The following is a 27,303-nucleotide window of genomic DNA, read 5'->3' as shown; positions in this document are numbered from 1 at the left end:
TCAGGATTTCTCCAGAGTTTCTCCCATCCTTTGGAACTCCCTACCCCAACCTGTCCAACTGTCCCCTAATCTATCCATCTTTAGACGATCCCTGAAAACCCTTCTCTTTAAAGAAGCTTATCCTGTTTCTAACTAATACACTGTTTTACTTTATACATCAGCTCATCCCCCACAGATATTACCTTTTGTATCAATTGACCCTCCCTCCTAGATTGTAAGCTCTAACGAGCAGGGCACTCTGATTCCTCTTGTACCAAATTGTAATGTAACTATAATGTCTGCCTTCATTTTGTTAAGCGCTGCGCAAACTGTTGGTGCTATATAAATCCTGTATAATACTAATAATAATATGTAAGTTTAAATGTTCAATACATGTAACTTTACAGAATAGCAGACATTACTCTGCAATACTCATTCATAACTACATTCGTTAGCAGAAGAAGAAAAAAAAAAAAACTAGGAATACTAATTGCAATATACATCAATAGATCATCAACAGGAGGTAGAGCACATCTCACATAAAAATGTTTTCTTCACATATATGGATCATGGTTGCAGTGCAGTGCTATATAATAACTATATAATAACTTGGTAAAAATTGGCACTTGCAGATCCGTGGAATCGACGATTAGTACTGATTCTGAATTTACTAGGGCATGTTCATCGCTAATAGCACAAATTTTCATTCACATGTTCGCCTAGTTGAACTCTTAATTGCCTGAAATGGGCGCTATTACATGTAGAGCGCCCAGTACTTCCCGGGAATCTATGTAAATCAGCCCCACTAATGGATGTATAAGAGGTGTCCTGTGGTCAATAATTCGGGGGACTGCAAGGCCTGTGGCCATAGGACTAGCCTATTGAACTGAAAAATGAATCTACATTAACAATGTTTTTGATGTGGCCTAGTTTTTAAACCTTTCCTTGCATCACATGATTTTAGACATAGCTCTGCTCTTACCGGAAAGCCCCCAGGAAGCATGCTGAACCACTGGAATCCTTCTTGCAACGAGTAGGTCCGAAGCCAGGCCTTTGCCATTATCTACAAACCATAAAAACAGAACTCGTTAACCTTAAAGTGGAACTTCAGTAATTTTTTCACCTTTCCATCTATTAAATCTTCTGCCCTTGTTTTTACTTTGGATACTCATCTAACCACTTGCCCCCTGGATCCTGTTCCCTCGCAAATGCTACGCTCACCCTCTGACTCGATTCTACGCTCTCTAACTCACATTTTCAACCTCTCCCTCTCTTGTGGCATCTTCCCAAACTCTCTAAAACATGCGCTAGTCACCCCCATACTAAAAAAGCCCTCACTGGATCCCACCAATCTCAACAACTTACGTCCCATCTCCTTACTCTCCTTCTCCTCCAAACTTCTTGAAAGACTGGTCTACAACCGACTAAGCGACCATCTGACCATGAATAAACTTCTTGATCCCCTTCAGTCCGGTTTTCGCCCTCAACACTCCACGGAAACTGCTCTCCTTAAACTCTCAAATGATCTACTAATTTCTAAAGCCAATGGACACTATTCTGTACTGCTTCTCCTGGATCTCTCTGCTGCCTTTGACACAGTGGACCACCCCCTCCTCTTCAAAAAACTCCACTCCTTCGGTCTCCGTGACTGTACTCTTCGCTGGTTCTCATCCTACCTATCCCACCGCTCCTTCAGTGTCACTTACAACTCTACTTCCTCCTCTCCTCTTCCTTTTTCCGTTGGGGTCCCCCAAGGTTCTGTTCTTGGACCTCTCCTTTTCTCAATCTACACCACCTCCTTGGGTCAGTTGATTGCCTCCCACGGCTTTAAATATCATCTCTACGCTGATGACACCCAAATCTATCTCTCCACCCCCCAGCTCTCTCCATCTGTCTCCTCACGCATTACCAACTTACTAGCAGACATATCAGCCTGGATGTCACATCACTTTCTCAAACTCAACCTATCCAAAACTGAGCTCATGATATTTCCTCCCTCAGGTGCCACTTCCCCTGATTTCCCTGTCAAGATCAACGGCTCAACTATCAACCCATCTCCCCACGCCAAGGTCCTAGGTGTAATCCTGGACTCTGAACTAACCTTTCGACCCCACATTCTATCACTATCCAAAGCTTGCCGCCTCAGTCTTCGCAACATCTCCAAGATACGCCCCTTCCTAACCAATGACACCACAAAGCTTCTAATCCACTCCCTGGTCATCTCCCGCCTCGATTACTGCAACTCCCTCCTCATTGGTTTACCTTTAAATAGGCTATCCCCACTTCAGTCCATCATGAACGCTGCTGCCAGGCTCATCCACCACACAAACCGCTCAGCGTCTGCCACACCCCTCTGCCAATCTCTCCATTGGCTGCCACTCAGTCACCGAATTAAATTCAACATACTAACTATAACTTACAAAGCCATCCACAACCTGGCCCCCAGCTACATCTCTAACCTAGTCACAAAATACCAACCTAATCGTTCTCTTCGCTCCTCCCAAGACCTCCTGCTCTCAAACTCCCTTGTCACCTCATCCCATGCTCGCCTTCAGGACTTCTCCAGAGCCTCCCCCATCCTCTGGAATGCTCTACCCCAATCTGTCCGATTTTCTCCTACTTTATCCACTTTCAGACGATCCCTGAAAACTCATCTCTTCAGAGAAGCCTATCTGGCCCCCACCTAACAACTGTACATTTATCTTCTTAATCAGCACATCACCCATAGTTATTACCTCTTGTATCTCTTGACCTTCCCTCTTAGATTGTAAGCTCTAAGGAGCAGGGCCCTCTGATTCCTACTGTATCAAATTGTATTGTATTTGTACTGTTTACCCTCAAGTTGTAAAGCGCTACGTAAACTGTTGGCGCTATATAAATACTGTATAATAATAATAAATAATAATAATAGTAAAACATTTTTTTTTGCCAGTAGAAACCTTATACAGCCCACTTCCTGTTTCTTGTCTGATAAAAAGCCTAGGCTTATGACAACATGCACAGCTCTCTCTCTTGCTCTCCTGAGAGTTTGCCAGGAAGGGAGGGGGATGAGCCATAAGGGCCAATGACAGCTGCAGAGCTGGAGGTGTGCTTCTGTATAAATCAAGGAAGTGAACAGGCAGCAGCTTCAGTTGCCCACAGTTAAAATGGTTGCGGCCAGACTCAGTGGAGGGAAAGTTCTGCAGCATATTTGGCAAGTACAGAATCACAGTATATATAAAATAATATGCAAAGTGGTTGGAGGGAAGCTTCAGAATGGCAAAGATGTTTTTATTACAAATTATGTAAGCAGACTGCAGTTCCTCTTTAAAGCTGTGCTATAAATTGTATGGTGTTGTGTCCCCATTATGAATTACCTGACTTTCCAGAGGAGGCACACAGGTCTCGCCACCAGCAGTAAAGTTGCAGAATACCAAAAAAGAATCCTGTGGACTGCCATGGTTAGGGTCAATGTAATAATAACCTGGCAGACAGGATAAAAAAAAAAAAACACACTATTAGTGATCCCTAAAACATTTCTATCAGTACTGAAAGCGCCAATGCCATAAAGAATATGCCCCATTCTTGACTACATACCAGGGGGCTGTAACAAGATATTTTATATTCAATTCCAGTACTGTCTCAGAATACCCTACCATCTGCCAGTTCGGGATGGACAAGCTGCAGTTCTTTACATGTGCTTGCTGGATTTTCCTTAGTTCCATTAGGTGGGGCAGCCAAGAGCTTCAAGTCTTCTTCCAAATGGTGAATAAGATCCCATGGAGCAATGTCCTTCCATAATGCCGAATGGGGGAACAACCGCTAGTGAGTGACAAAAAAGAGCTTGCTTCTGAGTTCTGAAAAGTATCTAAAGCTAAAGCTAATTCTTTTTACATGTTTTTTTTAGTTTTGAACACAGTGGGGAAGGGTAGAAATTTTCTCAGGGTTTTACTGCCGACTGTGTCCCTGCACTAATTCTGGAAACCACAGAAAACAGTCACCTTTGTATCTTTTTCTAAGAAAGTGAGGGGACATAGACACTAAAAAGAAAAAAAATAGGATTTTTGACTTACCATAAAATGCGTTTCTCTGAGTTCATTGACCGACACAGGGCTCCATTATTCAGAACCATAGGGTTATTTGACCCTCTACAGGAGTAGGACACTAGGCAGAAAAAAGACTATGGGCAGTCCTAGGTGATATAAACCCCCCTTTCTACTATAGGCCTTCAGGTTAGTAACAAGTAGTGTCAGAAGCATCCAAACTCCTTAGAGGGGTGGGTGCTGTGTCTGTCAATGAACTCAGAGAAACACATTTTACGGTAAGTCAAAAATCCTATTTTCTCATTCGTTCATTGACAGACACAGAGCTCCATTATTCAGAACCATAGGGACGCCCCAAAGCAGTGCCAAACATAAGGGGTGGGACAACGAAAAATCCCAAGGCTAACACAAGAGCCAACCAGGTAACAGGAGCTTAACGCAGAAACAAACTGGAGCCCAACTTGAACAATACCCCTTCAAGAGGGAACAGACCCTCTAAACAGCAGCCTGCAACACCTTGCGGCCAAAAGAAGCATCCTCAGATGCCAGCACATTCACGTTGTAGAATTTTGTGAAAGTGTACACCGACGACCAAGTGGCCGCCTTGCAAACCAGCGCAGCTTACGTCTAATAATGGAAGGCCCAGGAAGCAACAAGCAGCCTAGTAGAATGCGCCGTAACAGGGAAAGAAGGAACCCAACCCCTGTGTGATCCATCTAGAGAGGTCGCAGAAGAAGCACAGGGAAGGCAATACAACACAACATCCTTAGTCAAAAGGAATCAGAGGAGGGAACCATGGACAGAAGAACCACTTTATCTTTGTGGATCACCAGGTAAGAAGTATGACATGGTAACGCCTACAGTTCCGACACTCTGAGAGCAGAGGTGATAGCAACCAAAAAAGCCACCTTCTGGTTCAGAGCAAGCGGAGGAACTTCCCGAATATTTCCAACAGGAGGCTTCTGTAGAACCGAACGCTTCAAGAGTAAATCCCACGGCGGTAGAAGCGACCGCACCGGTGGAGGCAGATGTCGAACCCCTTGATTAAGAGTACTCACCAGGGAGTACGAGACCAGGGGACGCCGAAGAAACCCACCAAGGCCGACACCTGGCCCCTGATGGTACTCAAGGCCAAGTTCTGCTCAACCCCCCCCCCCCCGTGAAGGAAGGTCGAAATCTGAGCCACCGAGAAAGAACGAGGGTAAATGGCAAGTGCCTCACACCAGGGTGTGTAGGCTATCCATGTCTGGTGGTAAATATTCCCAAAGGAAGGCTTCCTATCCTTCAGCAGCGTTGTAACTTCAGCACCTGGCTCATAACAGCCAGGCCTTCAAAAACCATCGACTGAAGCAGGGTGGAAGATCGGCCCTTGGGACAGTAGAACCTCCCTGAGAGGCAGTCGCCAAGGGAGGTCAGCGACCAAGCGCACCAGGTCAGAGGAGGAGAGGCGTAGATCCGACTATACAGGCCCCTCGGGGCCACCAGAGCATTTGCAGTGTCCACCAGAGGAGCCCGTGACCTTGCCAGAAACCTCAGTACCGTTCCGTTAAGCCGGGATGCCAACAGGTCTACCTCGTGAGTGCCCCATCGCAGACATATCCGATGAAACATGTCCGGGTGAAGGGACCACCCCGTGGACCACCACTAGCCGACTGAGGCAACCGCCTGGAATTTTTGCCATTTTTCCACTCCTAGAATGCATACGGCGGAGAGGCCTGGGACAAGGCGTTCTGCCCACTGGGAGGATCCTGGCTACTGTCAGGGCTGCAAATACACGCTTCGTTCCACCCTGGTGATTGACATAGGTCACCGCCATGGCATCATCTGACTGGATCCGTACCCGGGACCCTCGAAGTCGACCCTCATGATCCATACATAGTCTGATCGCTCGATGTCCCCAGATATCGATCATCAGTCCGGATTCCTCCAGCGTCCAATGACCCTGAGCAGACTGGCATTGGTGGTGACCACTGTCCAATACCAGGGGAGAAAGGATGTGCCCAAAATCCCAGAGAGCGAAGCCACCAGACCAGGGACCCCCGGTTTTCTGGCTCTGCTGAATCTAATAGCCCAAAGACCTCGGGCAATTTACGCCAGGATCTCACTTAAAAGGAGCTTGTATGGAACTGCTCAAATAAAACCACCTCGAAGGTAGATATCATTAGGCCCAACACCCACATGCAGGACCGCAGGGAGGCCCACCTGCGAGACAACAGTAGTTGAAACGCAGCATGCAACTTCTGGAGTTTGTCCAGAGGAAGAAACACTCTTGCCAGAGATGAAACCAGAGTCAAGCCCAGATAATCCAATTTTCTGGAAGGAGCCTGAGCAGACTTCAGGTAGTATCAGATAGTATAGAAGCCAATTGAAAACTGAGGTCTGTATAGTGAGCAACGTCACCCCTCAGAGTAGCCGAGGACTCTGCTCGCAGAAGAAGATTGTCCAAGCAGCCCAGGACCGCAATCCCCGCTTATGTAACTACGCCAGAACTGGGGCCAACACCTTTGTGAGTACGCGAGGGGTGGAGGCGAAACCAAAAGTCAACACCGCGAGCTGAAAATGTTCTTTTCCTACAATAAAATGGAGGTGTGGAGGTAAAGTGTTGGTGTTGAGCACATATTTGAGTGTTCAACAGAAGCCCGAAAGTCCCCATGATGAAGGGATGCCACCACCATGCGGATGGACTCAATTCTGTACCCACTGGAACTGGGACAAGCACACGCTGAACAGGGCTTGCACAGCCCCAAGGAGAACTGCCAACAGTCCGATGACAGACGCCAATTGGAAGGAAAAAACCCTTTTCAAGGTTCAAGGCCGGAACACTAGGACATTGGTGAGGGTGCGCCTTCCTACTTAAGGGGCCTTGTCTGTGGGTCTAAGGAGCCCCGCTCTTGGCTCGTCAGACCAGGTCCATTGCGCACTGAGAAGAAGGACCGCATCTGCTACGAGGCCCTTTTCCCCATTTCAGACTGTAGAAGACATTTACACTTCCCTCCTGTGAGACCCGTAACAATGTCATCGAGGGTAGCTCCAAACAGACAATTTCCTTGAAATGGTAACCCAGTTAGAGCTCTTTTAGAAGCTCAGTCCGCAGACCAACACTTAAGCCCCAATACATGTTTAAGCACCACTGCAGAAACAGAGAGCTCAGCAACCAAGGGAACTCCAAGAGGCATCGCATACAAACTGCAGCCCCCAGACCAACTGATCTGCCAACTCAGTGAAAGCAGAGGGAATCTCCTCCCCCTCCAGGTATGTCAGCCGGATCCTTAAAAGCCGGAGACTCCTCTACCAGAATCATGGTCGCCTTGCACAACCTAGTGACAGCGGGATCCACTACTGGTAGAACAGCCCACTCTTTAAGGAGGGACCCCACGAGGGGTACCTCATGGCGAAGCGTCTTTGGAACCACAAAGGAACGCTTTGGACCCTCCCAGTCTTTACGAACAAATGTTCCAAAATAGGAGGGAGAAGGGAAGCTTTTGCCGAGCAAGAAAGTTTATGGGTGCCAAGGGGACTGGCACCTCCGCCGCAGCCACAGCTGCATCCTCCATCTTTAAAGTTTCCCGCACAGATGTAATGAGGGAGACTACCAGCACCTTCTTATGCGCCACTGCAGTTGTGGAGGAACAAGCTCACTAACTGACAGGACAGGGAGCGTGGCCACCAACCCCGCAAGGTGGGCCACATCCATGACGGCAGAACCAGACATAGGATCAGTCGAGACTGATGAGGTGTGCGGGGCACCATTTACTAGCCTATGTGCCCAAGCGCCACCTGTGAAAACGCAAAGAACACAGGGGGGCCGCCGACTGAGACCTCCGCCACCTTAGGCCCCGCACAGGGGCATCACCGAGGTCCCACAGGGGGACGTTAACCGAGGCCTTGCACAGGGGGCACTGACCCAGGCTCCTCACAAGGAGCACCGGCCGAGACCTCGCACTGGGGTGCCTACTGACACCCCGCACAGGGGGCACCATTGGACCCCTAACAGGGGCACTGGCTGAGACCCCACACAGGGGGCACCTACGTATACCCCGCACAAGGGGCACCACTGGACCCCTCACAGGGGGCACTGGCTGAGACCCGGCACAAGGGGTGCCTATGGAAACCCTGCACAGGGGGCACCACTGAACACCTCACAGGGGCACTGGCTGAGACCCCGCACAGGGGACACCACTGGGCCCTTCACAGGGGGCATCCACTAAGACCCCTCACAGGGGGCAACCACTAATGCCCCTCACAGGGGGTGCCTACGGAGGGCCCACTTAAACACCCCCCAAAAGGGGGTCATCCTCAGAACCCCCACAGCGCCGTCCCTCTGGAAGAAGGCGTCCGGCCACGGCCTAAATTTTCGGCTGCCCACCACGTGTGCACAGGCTCGCAGGGGGGGGGCGGAGCAGGCTAGAGCCGAGGAAGGAGGGCAGATGCCCGCAATGGAAAGCGCCACCACCCGCTCTAGGGCCGCCCTGCACGTCGCCCGGTCGGTCGGCCGCCTGCCGCGAGTGCGTGGTAGGCCATAAAGTCGCGGCCTAAATTAGTGGAGGGCCGCTGCAGGGGGCACGGATCTGCGGATGCCTGGTCACCCACCCAACCATCAGGTGCCAAGGTGTACCCCCCCAAAGTGACAACCCTGGAGGGGAGGGGGTGGTCGGAGTGTCCGAAGCACCTAAGCCAGAGGCCTGGGCCTCACCCAGGGAAGGGGGGATGTGGAGGAGACCCCCAGAGGGCCCAACCACCCCAGGGAGGACCCGAGCCCCACACCACTCCAGGGAAGGAGAGGAGATGGACCCTTACTTACCGCTCCAGCGAGTGCGTGGGTAACGCTCCCGGACAGATCCTCCTCACCACCGAAGTGGGGGGCATAAGGAAGGCTGGCGACACAGACTGAGACCAGTTGTATGCGACCTCGCAAGACGTTTAACTTGCAGGGCCAGCACCCGTCCAGTGGGGCTATGTTGCGGCCAACCTATCGCGTAGCTGCGGTCTGCACGCGCTCACTGGCCAGACTGGGGAGACCACTGGATCTTAGCTTCCAGCCCGTCACCCAGTCCAGCAGTTGATTGTAGATCTCACAGGAAAAAATCCAAGAGAAAAAAAAATTAGTTTAAAAAGCAAAAACAAAAAAATGCCAGGACCAGAGATCCCAGCAGGGAACTAGGTCCTTACTCTTGACTAGGCAGAAAAAAAAACTGAAGGGCTATAGCAGAGTGGGGTGTATATCACCTAGGACTGCCCATAGGCATAGCCAAGTCTTTTTTCTGCCTAGTGTCCTACTCCTGTAGGGGGCGATATAACCCTATGGTTCTGAATAATGATGTGTTGTGTCTGTCAATGAACGAATGAGAATAAATGTTTGGCTTGAGGTATACTTTATCTGCTACTAGATATACTTTAACTGGACAGTGTTACATGAAGTTCATCGTGAAAAGAGCTTATAGTGTACACTGAAAAACTCACCAATTTTCTTATCACTTACCCTTATACTCTGTGTAGTTAAACTCAGCAATGGCCCTGGGGGACCAGGTGCTCCTGGGGGACCCTAAAAATAAAATAATTCATAGCCTTATATAAAGGAATATATAAAAGAGAATATTTGATAGCCTACGTTTGTCAACTGAAGTCCACTTGATTAATTGCTACAGTCAATGGTAGTCACATGTAATGGTTAATGGATATGCAAAATATGCATTTCCAGGAGCCGGTAAACTGTTGTGCCAGTTGCAGAAATGACACAGAAGGCTGGATGATGCAGGTACTAAAGAGCTGTGTCGTTTTCTGGTAAAATGGACAATTTTACGTATTCTGACATCCTCTGAGTAGGACCAGCATTCGTTAAAGGGCATTTCCATTTTTACAGCCAAACTGGGATAATACCTATTTGAGTATTGTCATATGTCCCCATTCACATAGTAAAACGTAAAAACTGAATTTAAAAATTCCAGCTCACCTTTTCCTTAAAGCAGCCCATACATGGAGCGAATTTCATGGCTGCAGCAATAGAAATTCGCTTGATTCCCCCATCAACATAGACAGTGTTGACAGGGGAATCCCTCCTGCTGAGCCATTGTATTCTGCCAGGGGGGAAGCCATCCCTGCTGGGAGAAGACAGTGATTATTGCTAGCGGCTATACTAGCCACTAGCAATAATCGTATGCAAAACCAGCAGGCTGGTTGTACCAAAGTTGAATGATTGATCAATATGGTACATTCAGCCTGCCCATACATGGTTCGAAGCTCAGCCAATTCCTGCGGAACCGGACGAGATTCAAACTGTCTATGGCTGGCCTAAGAATATCCAAAATTAAATAAATACTTAAAAAAATTCAGGTATGCTGTACGAATAGAAACACATAAACATATTGTGGGTTTTCTCAAATTTGGCCACAAAAGTGGAAATACACTTTAAGCTTGGCCAACCAGTAGATTTTCAGTAACAGAGAAACTGCAAGCCAACAGCTTACAGCTGTCAGGATGTAGTGGGAATTTCTGTTCCTCAGCAGATGAGAGTTTATACACTGCTGTAACCCTTCCACAACTTCTGCTTACTGGTGGTCCAGGTGGGCCTGGAGCTCCCTCAGGTCCTTGGAATCCTTTTGGACCCTGCAATTACAAAAGCAGATATCATAAATTGATACTGAAGACATTGGTAAAATAGGAGAGGAACATGGTGGCTCATGCCTCACCTCAGTGCCTTCAGGACCCTAAACATAAAAGAGAAAAAACACTGAATTTAGCTTAAATGGCTACAAATATGAGAATATTTGATATGCGTCTTATACAGGCACAAGATTGCTTTTTTTACTTACTGGAAGACCTTGTGGCCCAGGAAGTCCCTGAGGTCCTGGAGGCCCAATAACTCCCTGGCAGAAAATAAAATTTAGGAGCTTTAATTTTTTTTTCCTAAAGGGACGTTTCATTTTTTTCTAAGAGGATATAACAATAGCAGAAACACAAACAGATTAAAGCTTAGTAAACAAGGGGCTGAATGTTGAGAGACATTCAGCCCGCGTGTATGGCAGCTGGTGCGACAGAGGCCGGCCGTTCAGCTCCCAATCAGCGTACTCAGCCGACAGGCATCCCCCTGTCAGAACACTAGAGCACAGTTTGAGTTGAGTTTTTTTTTTTGTTTAATCCACTGGGTGGAATGAAAAAAAAAAGTAGTGTGTACTACATGTATGCTCAACCTGTTGCCCTCAAGCTGTTGCGCAGCTACAAAGCCCATGAGGCATTGCAAGCCACTGACAGTTTCAAGCATGACTTCCAAAGGCAGAGGCACGATGGGACTTGTAGTTCCACAACAGCTGGAGGGCCACAGGTTGAGCATCCATGGTGTACTAGGCTTAGAAGTATCCAATCCTCTCCATTCAGTACTACAACTTAATGGTGGCTCACAATGGCAATGGAAATGTGTACACACAGCAAAAAGGGTAAACAATACTATGCACAAAAAGATGACCATATTTTAGGACAACTGCAACAGAAAAACTCCACAACATCCAGTACACTGTCTCTATTGTAACCAAAAAAAGGTATTCTCATGAAACAGTAATGACTATTCTTCTTCTGTCATAAACAATTTCATACATAACATCATGAGGATTTGAAATCTATTACACAGAAAAAGGAACTTATTTCAACATTGTATTTTGCATTCCCAGCCAGGGAGACCAAATCTTATTAAACTTACATGGAGAACCATGGGATTCATTAGCCAGTTTGTACAAGGGGTATGATTCATATTTCTCTACCAGGAAGTAATTTTTGGAAGGATCTAGGGATTTCCAGCTTTTTAGACATAGAAATTTAATAAATGTAGGAGAGGTTTTGTGCTGTCAGGCAACTCAGAACCCTTTAAATACCCGTTCAAGACTCTAGCTGGATTACACATGTTGGGTATATTAAGAAGAGTGACAACAAAAGTCAATTATTTGAATATATCAGGCCAGAAGGTCCTTATCATCAGACAAGCCAAAATCCTATGGAAACAAGTTAAATTGTCAGCTAAACACTTGGGGCAAACATTGATAGAAAGTTTGCCCATTTTGAATAATACATATGGAGAATAAAAAGTATGGTGAACGTCTTTTACTTTTCCTAGAAAAAAAAAAAAACAGGGTCACCTGAGGGTCTACATCCTGCCAGCATCCTCTGGCAAGTTTGGCAAATTCCTCTGCTATTGGCATCAAAGTAAGTGTTTTGGTCTTCAGCCTGGTACACACTACCTGTTTTTTTTCTTTAAAAAAAAAAAACCTGACAGCTCAGGTCGGAGCCGCTGTACTAACAATCCAATATTAGTATAGTGATCTTCCCTGCTGAGCTATTGTGTTGATCGGGAGTTGGTTGTCAGACCTTTTTTGGTCATGAAACCTTCAACCTTAAAAATGCATTTAAAAGCAAAGGGGAAGCCCTTCAAAAAATACAAGGCTGAGGGATCAATATCAGCATTCCAACTTTATGAAGAATGCATTTTATAGACATGTGCACACTGAAATATTTTGTTTCGGAATTTCGTTTTTGTCCGAAAAATAAATGTATTTAGTTACTCCTGAAATTCGTTTTTATTAATTTCGTTTTTCGTTAAAAATTGCATTCGTCCGAAAATCCAAATTAATTAAGGTCGAATCTGTCATTGAAGGCTTATGGTGTCTGTCGAATGTTCAAAGAAGATTAGACGGAGCAGCTAAACTGTACGATGCCGTATAGTTTACCTGCTCCGTCAAATCTTCTTAGAACTTTACAAAGACACCATAAGCCAAAGATTCGACGTTTGTATGTTTTTCGCTGCTTTGTCGAATCTTCGTCGTTCATGTTGAATGTATATAGTTCAAACGGACCAGCTAAGATTGACTGTCTTCTGAAATGATTCAGTGTGTGTGTCTCTCTCTGCTAGCAAATCGTAAGTGAAAGTAAGTTGGCTGTACCTGTGTACTTAGTTCTAGCTATTTTACTGCTCCTCCTCTTTGGTTACAAACAGCCAATAACATTCATCATTATCATTATCTTTATTTAATTCCCCCACCCAATTCCAGCAGCGATCTTTTCTCTCTATGTTGAATCTTTTCTCTCTATGTCAAATCTTTTCTCTCTATGTAGAATAATCTTGGACTAAAAGAGTTAAGGTGGATTGTCAGCATCATGTCGAATTTCCTATCTATATCGAACTGTTGTCACAACGAAAACAAAAATAAAGCATTTGCTTATGTCGGATCTTTCGTTTTTCGGACTCTGCACTTACCAAATACCTGAAATTGGGACGAAAATGCATTCGGACGAAAACGAATGCACATGTCTAGAATGCAACAAGAAATGTAAGGGTGCAATCAGGGCGGCTAAAATAGAACACGAAAGGCACATGGCGGAGGAGAGTAAAAAAAATCCCGAGAAATTCTTTAAGTACATAAATAGTAAGAAAGGGAGGTCAGATCACATTGGTCCCATAAAGAATTATGAAGGGAATCTGGTTACTGAGGATGGAGAGATGGCGAAGGTACTGAATTTATTCTTCTCCTCAGTCTTGCAAACTGCAATGTTTATCCTCATGAAACATCACAGGAAGCACCCTCATGGCTAGCAGAGGACAGAATTAGAAATAGAGTTGAAAAACTTAACACAAATAAGTCACCAGGACCAGATTGCTTGCACCCGAGGGTCTTTAAGGAACTCAGTCAAGTAATTGCCAGAACATTGTTCCTAATTTTTACGAACAGTCTCCTGGCTGGAATTGAAGAAAAGCCAATGTAGCACCAATATTTAAAAAAGGGCCAAGATACAACCCTGGGAATTACAGACCCGTTAGCCTAAAATCAATTGTATGCAAGTTCTTGAAGGGGACGATAAGGGACTATATACAAGATTTTAGTAATGACAACAGTATCATTAGCAGTAATCAGCAAGGAAAACCAATCTATTAACCTTCTATGAAGAGGTGAACTGCCGTCTAGCTAAAGGAAGGCCCGTAGACGTAGTGTATCTGGATTTCACAAAAGCATTTGATACAGTTCCCCATAAACATTTACTGTACAAAGTAAGGTCTGTTGGCATGAACCATAGGGTGAGTACATGGATTAATAACTGGCTACAGGGGCGAGTTCAGAGGGTAGTGATAAATGGGGAATACTCGGTATGGTCCGGGGGGGGAAATGGGGTTCTGTCCTGGGACCAATTCTATTTAATTTATTCATAAATGACCTAGAGGATGGGATAAACAGTTCAATCTCTGTATTTGCAGAAGATACTAAGCTAAGCAGGGCAATAACTTCTCTGCAGGATGTGGAAACCAACAAATTAATGGGGGGGGGGGGGGGCAACTACATGGCAAATGAGGTTTAATGTAGAAAAATGTAAAATAATGCATTTGGGTGGCAAAAATATGAATGCAATCTACTCATTGGGGGGAGAACCTCTGGGGCAATCTAGGATGGAAAAGGACCTGGGGGTCCTAGTAGATGACAGGCTCAACAAAGGCATGCAATGCCAAGCTGCTGCAAGCAAAGCAAACAGAATACTGGCATGCATTAAAAAGGGGATTAACTCCAGAGATAAAATGATAATTCTCCCACTCTACAAGACTCTGGTCTGGCCGCACCTGGAGTATGCTGTCCAGTTCTGGGCACCAGTCCTCAGGAAGGATTTGCTGGAACTGGAGAGAGTCCAGAAAAGGGCAAAAAAACTAATAAAGGGACTGGAGGTCATTAGTTATGAGGAAAAGTTATGAGAACTTGTTCTCTCTGGAGAAGAGAAGCTTGAGAGGGGATATGATTTCAATGTACAAATACCGTACTGGTGACCCCACAATAGGGATAAAAAAAGGGAATTTAATAAGACACATGGCCATTCACTAAAATTAGAAGAAAAGCGGTTTAACCTTAAACTGCGTAGAGGGTTCTTTACTGTAAGAGCGGTAAGGATGTGGAATTCTCTTTCACGGACAGTAGTTTCAGCGGGGAGCATATATAATTCCAAAAAACTATTAGATAAGCATCTGAACGACCACAACATACAGGGATATACAATGTAATACTAACATAAAATCACACACATAGGTTGGACTTGATGGACTTGTGTCTTTTTTCAACCTCGCCTACCATGTATGTATGAAGCTGGCTGCGCGTCCGACTTCTCTCGGAGCCGGCCGCAGTACACACGGGCCGAATGTTGGCTTCTGTCGCCTGACATTCAGTTTCTGTGTACTAGGCATTAGAGTGTAACAATGCTAGATAGTACATAGAGATTAGTTTATGGTGACCAGGTTGAGAATGAAATTGCTTTAACTTGGAAGAGGATAGAGTTACACCATCCAAGCCTAACTGCAGCTGCAATGTTTCTAAGTTGGAAGTAGTAAAAACAAGCAGATTGAAGTATATAGTATTCATTCTGAAAATCAGTAAGATACAATAAGTATTTAAACCCACAGCGGGTCTAGAAGAAATCATCTTGAAATTGAAAAAAATCCTACAACTGTGGGTTATACCACAGGGAATGTTTGAGGAAAAAGTGATACCCACCATCAGAAGCGGTTAGTTTTGCTAATTTAAGGATACAGAGTATCACAGTGCCTCCACTCACCACAAGGAGTTGAAATGTTTATTTGCTGATATCACACATATAAACAGAAATTTCACTTGGATCATCCATGTGACAAAGAACATTTTCTTTTTGTACTCAATTTATTCTGTCCTAGACTATTGGTATTGGTGAGTACTTGAAAAAAAAGTATCGGAACTCGTACTCGGTCTTAAAAAATATTATTGGTGCATCCCTAGTTAAAGCGAATGTGTGATGAAAGCGGTATGGGGGCTACCATTGCAGGCCTCCTTCAGAAAATGCAAGATGCCTGGCTTTTTCTAGTCACAGTCCCTGACCAAGTATGCTAGAAACAAGTGTCAAAAAGTGTCATATATCCTTATATTTATACTTGTTATAGGTTAGTGACTAAGACAGAATTAAAGTAAAAAGTTTAAGAATGATTAAGAATGTTAGGGAACTAGCATATTAATTGCAGCCTCAGTTTATCTCTCATGACAATGTCTCCTTAACCACCTTAATACAGTGCACTTACACCCCCTTCCTGCTCAGACCAATTTTCAGCTTTCAGCGCTCTCACACTTTGAATGACAATTACTCCGTCATGCAACACTGTACCCATATGCGTCCTTTTTTTCACACAAATAGAGCTTTCTTTTGGTGGTATTTAATCACTAGTGGGTTTTTTATTTGTTGTGCTATAAATAAAAAATGACCGTAAATTTTGTGAAAAAAATGCCTCTTTGTTTCTGTCATAAAATTTTGCTGATTAGTAATTTTTCTTCATAAATTTTGGCCAAAATTTATACTGCTACATATCTTTGGTAAAAATAACCCAAATTAGTGTATATTATTTGGTCTTTGTGAAAGTTATAGAGTCTACAAACTATGGTGCCAATCACTGAAAATTGATCACATCTGATCAGGCCTTCAGTACATCAGGTGAATCTCATTTCTTGAGACACTAACAAGTCAGGAAAGTACAAATACCCCCCAAATTACCCCTTTTTAGAAAGTAGACATTCCAAGGTATTAAGTAATAAAAAAAAAAAAAAAAAAAGTCACATGACCTATGGCGCAACACGTCGGGAGGAGCCAATGACGTCTCTCCAGTGTTCGGTTACACAGCAGGTGCAGTGAGGAGGAGTAAGCCTACAAGCCTGACTGTTACGATACGCCTGTTATATTTGTGCACATGTGAGTGTATTTATCTATATTTACATTGAGCACAGTTTTTGTAAGCAATATTGCGCGATGTCATGTATCCTTTCTTTTTGAGAGTCAATACCCATGAAGAAGCAAAAGTATATACGGAGAAGCAAGAAGTTTTTGCAAAATCCCACTTTGAAATACCACAGTTTGGAGTCAATTTGATCGCTATATGTATGTGAAATTCCCAGTGACATTTTGTGCCTAGCTTGGAAGGTGAGTGGGCATTCCATAGGTGGTGGTGAATATTGAACTATTATTTATTTATTTATTTGTGAAGGATTTTTTCACTAAATTATTGTGATTATAATATTTTATTTGTCTTCACATTTTTATTTTGTCTCCTATTTTTGTCACCAATAATTTATATGTGTATATGTTTAAGGGGCACTGTGCAATTTTAAAAGGTTGATATTAGTGCACCATTAGCACATCTTCATCACAGAATTAGTGTCACTTTTTGAACGGTTGCAGCTGATGTAATTTAGTATTCTTTTTTGATTTCATAATCTAACCAGTTTTTTTAAATCATATCAGCGCTTAAGTAACATTTATCACGGGTACTCTGATGGGCTGCAGATATGTACTGTGGTACTCTGATGGGCTGAAGACAGGTACTCGGGTAACTTGATGAGCTGCAGACAGGTACGCGGGTACTCTGATGAGCTGGTGACCGGTACTCGGGTACTCTGATGGGCTGGTGACAGGTACTCAGGTACTCTGATGTCCTGGTGACAGGTACTCAGATGGGCTACAGAGAGGTACTCGTGTACTCTGATGGGCTGGTGACTGGTATTCGGGTACTCTGAAGGGTGGTGACAGGTACTCAGGTACTCGGTACTCGGTACTCATATGAACTGTGACAGATACTCAGGTACTCATATGGACTGTGACAGGTACTCGGGTACTCAGATGAACTGTGACAGGTACTCGGGTACTCAGATGGACTGACAGGTACTCGGGTACTCAGATGGACTGTGACAGGTACTCGGGTACTCAGATGGACTGACAGGTACTCGGGTACTCAGATGGACTGTGACAGGTACTCGGGTACTCAGATGGACTGTGACAGGTACTCGGGTACTCAGATGGACTGTGACAGGTACTCGGGTACTCAGATGGACTGTGACAGGTACTCAGGTACTGAGATGGACTGTGACAGGTACTCGGGTACTGAGATGGACTGTGACAGGTACTTGGGTACTCAGATGAACTGTGACAGGTACTGTAACAGGTACTTTGATGGGTGGTGACAGGTACTTTGATGGGTACCTGTTACCGCTCTGTATTTACATTTAGTGATCGGCTGTGAAAGGATCACAGCCGAACACGTGGTAAACAGCCACCGGCCAATGGCTGTTTACCAGCGTCTGTGATGAGCAGTGTTCCCGGAAACACGCTGCCACCGACATGCACGCGCAGCACGCTCGCGGGCATTCGCCATGAAAAGTGGGGCGGTACCATCTGTGATCGGCCGTGACTTCATCGCGGCCGATCACATGGTAAACAGCCATGCCCAATGGCTGTTCACCCCCCCCTCTTTGGCGAGCGGTGTCTTTGTGACACGCTGCCACCTAAGGTACAGGGATGCGTGCACGCGATCGCGCACATTTCCTGTTTAAATGGATGGACGTCATATGACGCCCACCCAGACGGCTACCTGGTCGTCATATGACGGATGGCGGGCGGGAAGCGGTTAAAGTAATTGTTTTCATTTTTTAATAACAAGCAGTTATACTTACCTGCTCTAAGCAACAGAATTGCACAGAGTGGCCCGATCCACATCATCTGGGGACTCCCGTCAGTGCTCCTGGCTCCTCCTCTTCTCTGTGTTCCATCATAGGAAGCTGCTTCCCATAGTGGCACACCTACGTCTATAGACACAAGCAGTGTGGCTTAGCTCCCACCCCCCTCGTCAGGGCTCAAATAAGTATAGTGGGGGGATGAGGGGGCAATATTAATAACTAAACATTGTTTACCTTAATGCAGGGGATGCATTAAGGTAAAAAAAATGTTTACGCTTTAGAACCACTTTAACAGTTGTTAAACAAGCAGTAATCGTAACAACTAATATCCTTACTTTTACTGGTTAAAGTTTTGGTTTTATATACACCCTGTACATTGAAGTTGTCAGGTTTAGTGCAGAGCAGAGTTCCTCGTGATGGATTGCAGTAAAGGTAAGTAACCCCTGTCCTCTTTCAAAGGTATGGCTTCCTTTAAAACATTTAATATAGCAGCAAGGTTATGTTTAAGGGTTTAGGAGCAGTGGTCTCCAAACTGCGGCCCGGAGCCGGATGTGGCCCTTTGCTTGCTTTTATCTGGCCCTTGTGGCATTATTCCCCCCTACTGTAAGCAACAGTTGGGCATAGTTCCTGCCATTGACACAAACAATGGGGCACTATTCCTTCCATTGACACCAATGATGGTACACTATTCCTCAGATTGACACCAATGATAGGGCACTATTCCTCCCATTGACACCAATGATGGGACACTATTCCTCCCATTGACACCAGTGATGGGACACCATTCCTCCCATTGACATCAATGATGGGACACCATTACTCCCATTGACACCAATGACGGGATACCATTCCTCCCATTGACACCAATGTTGGGATACCATTCCTCCCATTGTCACCAATGATGGGATACCATTCCTCCTATTGACACAAATGATGGGACACCATTCCTCTCATTGACACCAATGATGGGACACCAATCATCCCATTGACACCAATAGTGGGGCACTATTCCTCCCACTGATACCAACTATGGGCCCCCCTAAAGATTGAAGGATAGTAAACTGGCCCTTTTTTTTAGAGAGTTTGGGGACCCCTGGTTAAGAGGTAACAATGAAATCTATATCTGTGCTGCATTTGATTATTCTGCTTTTAGTATTAGCAAACTAGATTATGTACCTCGTCACCTTTCTCTCCTGGAGGTCCACTGTGCCCGGGAAGACCTTGTTTTCCCTAAAAGATGAAAGCTAACAACATAAGGTTGAGATGCAGAAATATGACTAAAATCTACATTATAAGTAGTAAAAACATCTCCTAACCTTCTGGCCTTCTTCTCCTTTTGGCCCAAACGGTCCATCCAAGCCCAAATCACCCTGTAGAATAGACACATTGGTAATTGCCAGACACCAGTCCAATTGACATACGTGAGTAGATGACAATATATTTGGTCAGATCAGTACAAAAAGTAATACAACATTTTAAAATAAAATAGCTGCAAGGTTTTGTTTGATACATCAGCTGGTGGTGGGGTGGGGTGCAGTCCTTTAGACAGGGGGTGGGCACCTGTCATGCTTAGTGGACTTCTGTCACTGGCCATAGATGCAATTGTTCGCAGCTAGGAAAATGATAATCTAATACATGCCATTTCTCACTTTTTTGATGATATCATCATGGTTATTTGAATGGTCGAGATGCCTCATTCTTTGGCTGTTTGTTCTGTTCATGTGCATTACTGTTATGTACCTGTGAATGTATGTTGTTCCCTTTTCTCTCGTATGTATCTATTGCTTGTGGGAGTATGCTGTAAGTGTGGGTATTTTGCTATGTTCTCTGTCCATTTTCCTAACATTTTTATAAAAACTATTGGAAATAAAAATTACATATCTTGCTTATACTTACTGTTATAACATGTCATCATTAAGCCAAGAGATACAAATTACAGACATTAAACAAAACATGTACAAGCACAGTACACAGGAGAATACCATCTTGTCTGACAAAACCTATAGTCTTATAGGTGGAAGTTCAGTACATACAATTAGATATGATAGGAAAGTACAAGGTGATTGAAAGTGGATAAGAGTTGGTTAAACAACTATATTGGGTAGAAATTATATTGGATAGGCAGTTTTGAAGAGATTTTAAGAGATTGTTTAATTGTTGTTCTAGCTATTGAGGTTTCATAGCTAGACAACACCTCTTCTAGAGGTCATGTTTGACAAAGGTGCTTCTCATCTCTAATTACTATTACCATGAACTAAGCGATCCAATGTATTCTGCTTAGTAAATGTTGATTTATTAGTCTCTTACCTTCAGCCCTTTTGGACCTGGCTCCCCTTTTTGTCCCTTGAGTCCTGGAATACCCTGGAAAATACATGGGTAGTTGAAAGCCCTGAGAAAACAAATGTTCAATCAATGTGTCTGACAATGCAAACACTCACATAGGGTCCTCTTGGTCCTGGAGGTCCATCTGGACCCTGTCTTCCTTTGCCTCCCTGAAAGTGAAGTCCAAATAAGCATCTGTACAGAATGGTATTCATAAATAGAAAATAGTATCAGACTGTGTTGTTAGTGCTGTCACAAGGATCCTGGGTAGGTACCTGGTACCAGTACGAATTATGTCAATTAGCACTATGTATTGCAGAAGTAGAAAGAAATGGGGAAGAAGAGGAGAAGAAGAAAAGGAACAATGTGGGGGCGGAGGGGAGAAGAAGGGAAGGGGAGAGAGACAGTCGGGTGGTAACCTCAGCCCAGTCCAGAGACTCTGGCCAAGGCCACTCCAAAAGTTAGAGTTGAAGAAGGCTGTCAGGGATCTACCAGCACCAGATCGGGGCGCTTGCATGCGCCTATGCGCCGGCGCGCCCCTGTACAGACGCGGCATCAAACTGCTGCGGTTGCTGTGCATCAGCGCGGCGCTCGGGCGCGCGCGGCGCAGGTGCGTGCGCACCTTCGCGCGCACGGGTTCGCGTTAGCGCCGGTTTGGCGCCATTCAGCACATAAAAGTCTCCCTGTTTCATGGGAACATCGCTGCTTCGTCTCAGCTCTGTGATTCTGTTTGAAACCTGCATCTGATTGTCTGCTTCCTGATCCGACCCGGCTTGTTTGACCATCCGACCTGCTCCAACCCGACCCGGCCTGCCTGACCATCCTGCTGTCTCTATCTGTTACCGTTGCCAACCTCTGCTTGTTCACCGACTCTGCCTCTGCCTGCTGTGATTACCTGTACCAGTTACCTGCCGACCCGGACTGTCTGACTCTGCTTGTGCCTGCTGCTCCATTTGCTGTTGCACCTTCAGCTTCAGCTCGTGTGATCTCTCACCTCCAGTGTGTCAAGTTTGCTGCTGCTTCCAGTCTTCACTCACCTGCAGTCCAGCCATCCCAGGAGGGATCACTGCCTTTAAAGACTATACTCCAACAGGCACTCCTACCCCACTGTGCTCAGGAGACCACTGTTCCCACTCCAGTGGCTCCTGAACCAGCGTTGTATGAGAGGTCTTCTCCTACAAGTCAGGCTCTACTACCAGGTACCTAACAGTACGAAGCAGCCATGACCGAGCCTGCAGGAGATACCTCTCCATTAAAAGAAATTTGCACACACCTCGCGGCCCTCACTCAAGCCGTTCAATCCCTCCAGGATAACTACAATAGATTGGAAGGACAAGTCCAGAACCTTGCAGGGCCTAACCCTCTGGCCTCCTCTTCAGCTGCAACTCCTGCACAGACTGCTTCTGGTCCTTCCGTTGTGATGCTTCCACCTGAACCAAGGGTTCCCACTCCTGATAGATTCTCTGGAGACCGGACCAAGTTCCGGGCCTTCCGCAACGCCTGCCAGCTCTTCTTCGCACTACAGCCCCGAACCTTCTCACTGGAAGCCACCAAAGTGGGGTTCGTGATCTCCCTCCTACAAGGGGAACCTCAGACCTGGGCTCATCGTCTACTTGAGGGGGACTCAGCCTTAACCCAGTCTTTATCCTCTTTCTTTGAAGCCATGGCACAATTATACGTAGACCCTCAACAGACCGCCACAGCTGAATCAGCTCTGTTCGCGCTCCAGCAAGGCCGCAGACCTGCGGAGGACTATATCACGGACTTCAGGCGTTGGAGCGCGGACACTCAGTGGAACGATGCGGCCCTGCGTCATCAGTTCCGCTTGGGTCTATCTGAAGGACTAAAAGACGAACTTGCCCGAGTGGGTGTACCAGATACTCTTGATGCTTTGATTACCTTGACCATTCAAATTGACCGACGTATCCGGGAACGTCGATCTAAACGCTCTGCTCTACAATCCCGCCCGACTTGGATGACACCCAGAGCACCAGTTCCTGCAACACGTTACTTACCCTCACCTAGTTTGAATCCAGTTAATACCACACATGACTCTTCGGAACCTATGCAATTAGGACTGATGCGATCTGCCTTATCGCCTGAAGAACGGGCCCGACGCCGGCAACTCAATCTGTGCCTCTATTACGGTGGAACTGGGCACTACGTCCTTAATTGTCCAGTCAAGATAAGTAAGTGCCCTTCTCATGTGTATACCAGTCTCTCTGCTTTGTCTGCAAACTCTACCCACATTGCCCTTCCTCTGTCATTACAGCTTCAAGAAGGGACATTACCGGTCAACGCCATAATTGATTCCGGAGCATGCAGCTGCTTTATTGATTTAAACTTTGCCAGCCAGCATAATATCCCCTTACGGACCAAGACCCATGGACTCGCTGTATTTCTAGATCCCGCATCAGATCAGGACAAGTAACTCAGGAAACCCTGCCTCTGTCTGCTACCACTTCCTGCCAACACAAGGAACTGCTGGTTCTTGATGCCATCTCCTCTCCTATGTTTCCCATCATCCTGGGCATTCCTTGGCTGCAGGCCCACAATCCATACATTCATTGGACATCTGGAGAAGTAAAATTTCCATCTTCTTACTGTCAAGAACACTGTTTTAAGAAAGATTCGGATTCGTCATCCACTCTACTTTGTCTGGACACCGACCAGAAACTTTGCCAGGTCATACCTAAACAGTATCATGAATTCATTGATGTTTTCAGTAAGAAGGGAGCAGACTCTCTTCCACCTCATCGCCCTTACGACTGCCCAATTGAATTACTGCCAGGATCCGAAATCCCATTCGGACGCATCTTTCCATTATCAGAAAAAGAACAGGAAGTACTAAAGACATATATAGATGAGAACCTGGCCAAAGGTTTTATACGTCACTCTACCTCCCCAGCGGGTGCCGGAATATTTTTCGTCACTAAGAAGGACAAGTCTCTTCGTCCATGTATAGACTATCGTGAACTAAACAAAATCACGGTCAAAAATCGGTATCCCCTACCCTTGATACCCGAACTCTTCCAAAAATTAAGGAATGCCATCATTTTCACTAAACTTAACCTGAGAGGGGCGTATAATTTGATCCGCATTCGGGCTGGGCATGAGTGGAAGACAGCGTTCCGAACCCGATTCGGGCATTATGAATATTTAGTCATGCCTTTTGGACTGTGCAATGCCCCTGCGACCTTCCAACACCTGATTAACGATGTTCTCAGGGACTTTTTAGATGATGTTTGTAATCGCATACTTGGACGATATCTTGATTTTTTCAGAATCCCGTGAATTGCATCAAGAACATGTCCGCAGGGTGTTGGGCCGTCTCCGCTTACACAGACTTTATGCAAAAGCGGAGAAATGCGAGTTCGAACAACAGAGCATTCAATTTCTGGGGTTAATAATCTCTGCAACAGGCATCAAGATGGAACCACAGAAGGTCTCCGCTGTTCTGGACTGGCCGGTACCCCTGGACAAGAAGGGAATTCAGCGGTTTGTGGGGTTTGCAAACTTCTACAGAAAGTTCATCAAGGGGTTCTCAGCCACAATTGCACCCATTACGCAGTTAAATAAACAGAATACCCGTTTCTCCTGGAATCAACCTGCCCAAGACGCCTTCGAAAATCTCAAAAGACTGTTTACTTCTGCACCTATCCTCAGCCATCCTGAACCATCCTTACCATTTATTTTTTAGGTTGATGCCTCCGAGATTGCGGTAGGTGCGATTCTTTCGCAACGTAAAGGTAGCAAAGATGTAATGCATCCCGTAGGGTTCTTCTCCCGTAAACTCTCCCCTGCGGAGAGAAATTATGACGTTGGTGACCGAGAGCTTCTCGCTATCAAGACTGCATTGGAAGAGTGGAGGTACCTGTTGGAGGGGGCTATGCATCCAGTACTAATTTACACTGACCATAAAAACCTGGAATACTTACGATCTGCCAAACGGCTGAAGCCTCGACAAGCCCGCTGGGCTCTGTTTTTCTCACGTTTCTCCTTCCATATCACGTACCGTCCAGGCTCAAAAAATATTAAACCGGATGCATTATCAGGAATGCATGACAATCCTAAGGACTTATCTACTCCTGACACCATCCTACCCGCAAACAGTTTCTTACTTCTTCAAACAGATTTACTCTCCCAGATTAAGGAAGCATCTTCTGAGTCAGCCAGGCCTACTGGGATTACCTTGGTAAACAGAGATGGTCTGTTTTGGAAAGGAAGCCAAATTTTCGTTCCTGAAGATGTTCGGGTCAGGGTTTTGACGCTTCTCCACGATCATCCACTGGCAGGCCACTTTGGAGTTCGCAAAACCCTGGAACTAGTGCAGCGTACATTCTGGTGGCCCAATCTGAAAGACTTTTGTGAAAGGTATGTCAGTTCCTGTCCCACTTGCATCCAGAATAAGTCATCCAGGAATCGAGCTTGGGGCCTACTAAAACCGTTACCTGTACCTGACAGACCATGGAAGATGATTTCTATGGATTTTATTGTGGAGCTTCCATGTTCCGAAGGGTGCTCAGCCATCTTTGTGGTAGTGGACCGCTTAACCAAAATGGCTCATTTTCTACCTTTAAAGGGAACCCCGTCTGCCATCGAAACTGCTCGAATATTTGTCAAGGAGATCATCAGACTTCATGGAGTACCTGTAAACATAGTTTCTGATAGAGGGGTTCAATTCACCTCACGTTTTTGGAAAGCCCTGTGTGAAACCCTAAAAATTGAATTGGCCCTGTCCTCGGCTTATCATCCTCAAACGAACGGTCAGACAGAAAGGACCAATCAGACCCTTGAACAATACGTCAGATGTTTCACATCCTTCACACAAGATGATTGGGTATCTCTGCTACCCTTAGCAGAATTTGCTTACAATAACGCCAAACATTCTGACACTGGTCAATCCCCTTTTTTCGCCAATTACGGCTTTCACCTAACCTTTCTACCTGATTTCCTTTCAGAGTCTTCGGTTCCAGCAGTACAAAGTACAGTGGAGTTCCTCAGTCACAACAACCGCTGTTGCAGGAAACAGTGTCCAAGGCTCAGGCAGATGGTAAGAGAATCTTCGACCGGAAAAGAAGGGGGGAACTGAACTTACAGATTGGCGACCAGGTATGGCTTTCTACCGTTAATATCAAATTAGCATGTCCTTCTAAGAAGTTGGCACCTAGATTCATGGGACCTTTTTCAGTTAGAAGGAAAATCAATGAAGTATCTTATGAACTGACTTTACCTGATTCACTTAAAATACATCCGGTATTCCATGTATCTCTGCTTAAACCTGCTGTACCTGATCCCTTCCCTGCTAGAGGAACGAGACCTCCTGAACCTATTGTTGTTAATGGCAGCGAGGAATTTGAGGTTGAGGCTATCCTTGATTGTAGAAGAAGGCAAGGTCAAAACCAATTCTTAATCAAGTGGAAGGGCTACGGCCCAGAAAGTAACTCATGGGAACCGGACAGTAATGTGCATGCTAGGCGTTTAGTTCGCGCCTATTTTTCTACACACCCTGAGAAGAAAAGGCTTTTGGGCAGCCAGAGGCTGCCCCTTGGGGGGGGGCAATGTCAGGGATCTACCAGCACCAGATCGGGGCGCTTGCATGCGACTATGCGCCGGCGCGCCCCTGTACAGACGCGGCATCAAACTGCTGCGGTTGCTGTGCATCAGCGCGGCGCTCGGGCGCGCGCGGGTGCGTGCGTTCGCGTTAGCGCCGGTTTAGCACCATTCAGCACATAAAAGTCTCCCTGTTTCATGGGAACATCGCTGCTTCGTCTCAGCTCTGTGATTCTGTTTGAAACCTGCATCTGATTGTCTGCTTCCTGATCCGACCCGGCTTGTTTGACCATCCGACCTGCTCCAACCCGACCCGGCCTGCCTGACCATCCTGCTGTCTCTATCTGTTACCGTTGCCAACCTCTGCTTGTTCACCTATTCTGCCTCTGCCTGTTGTGATTACCTGTACCAGTTACCTGCCGACCCGGACTGTCTGACTCTGCTTGTGCCTGCTGCTCCATTTGCTGTTGCACCTTCAGCTTCAGCTCCTGTGATCTCTCACCTCCAGTGTGTCAAGTTTGCTGCTGCTTCCAGTCTTCACTCACCTGCAGTCCAGCCATCCCAGGAGGGATCACTGCCTTTAAAGACTATACTCCAACAGGCACTCCTACCCCACTGTGCTCAGGAGACCACTGTTCCCACTCCAGTGGCTCCTGAACCAGCGTTGTATGAGAGGTCTTCTCCTACAAGTCAGGCTCTACTACCAGGTACCTAACAAAGGCGATGGTCGAAGTCCATGGTTCCATGGTTCTTCGTGATTTAGCCGTAAGCTTTTCGTTTCGTTAAGGGCCACTGCATGTGAGAGTTAAACTTTGGACATCAATAACATATCAGACAACCATGCCTTGGGTATCAACTGCTTCACAGCTGTCAAGACATGGATCATCAAGGTGTGTTGCTGCCAGGGAATCTCTGCTGGACGTAGATTAAGAAGAGCTTCTTGTGGA

At 45.8% G+C, this 27,303-nt stretch overlaps 1 protein-coding gene across 1 annotated transcript in view; it reads right to left on the bottom strand.

Annotated features, from left to right (window-relative positions):
• Window positions 1-27,303, bottom strand: part of LOC141108996 (uncharacterized) — a 90,908-nt gene that overhangs the window by 10,757 nt on the left and 52,848 nt on the right. Inside the window, exons 31-41 of the mRNA XM_073600953.1 lie at window positions 20,920-20,973; window positions 20,789-20,842; window positions 19,798-19,851; window positions 19,658-19,711; window positions 10,811-10,864; window positions 10,688-10,705; window positions 10,551-10,604; window positions 9,481-9,543; window positions 3,615-3,780; window positions 3,336-3,442; window positions 962-1,042 (exon numbers count right to left, since the gene is read on the bottom strand). Of these exons, the coding sequence (XP_073457054.1) occupies window positions 962-1,042; window positions 3,336-3,442; window positions 3,615-3,780; window positions 9,481-9,543; window positions 10,551-10,604; window positions 10,688-10,705; window positions 10,811-10,864; window positions 19,658-19,711; window positions 19,798-19,851; window positions 20,789-20,842; window positions 20,920-20,973 (759 nt within the window). The remainder of the gene's footprint in view (window positions 1-961; window positions 1,043-3,335; window positions 3,443-3,614; window positions 3,781-9,480; window positions 9,544-10,550; window positions 10,605-10,687; window positions 10,706-10,810; window positions 10,865-19,657; window positions 19,712-19,797; window positions 19,852-20,788; window positions 20,843-20,919; window positions 20,974-27,303) is intronic.

The sequence above is a fragment of the Aquarana catesbeiana genome, linkage group LG09 (assembly GCF_042186555.1).
Source record: "Aquarana catesbeiana isolate 2022-GZ linkage group LG09, ASM4218655v1, whole genome shotgun sequence".
NCBI classification, from domain to species: domain Eukaryota; kingdom Metazoa; phylum Chordata; class Amphibia; order Anura; family Ranidae; genus Aquarana; species Aquarana catesbeiana.
This window is presented reverse-complemented; position numbering and strand designations above follow the sequence as displayed.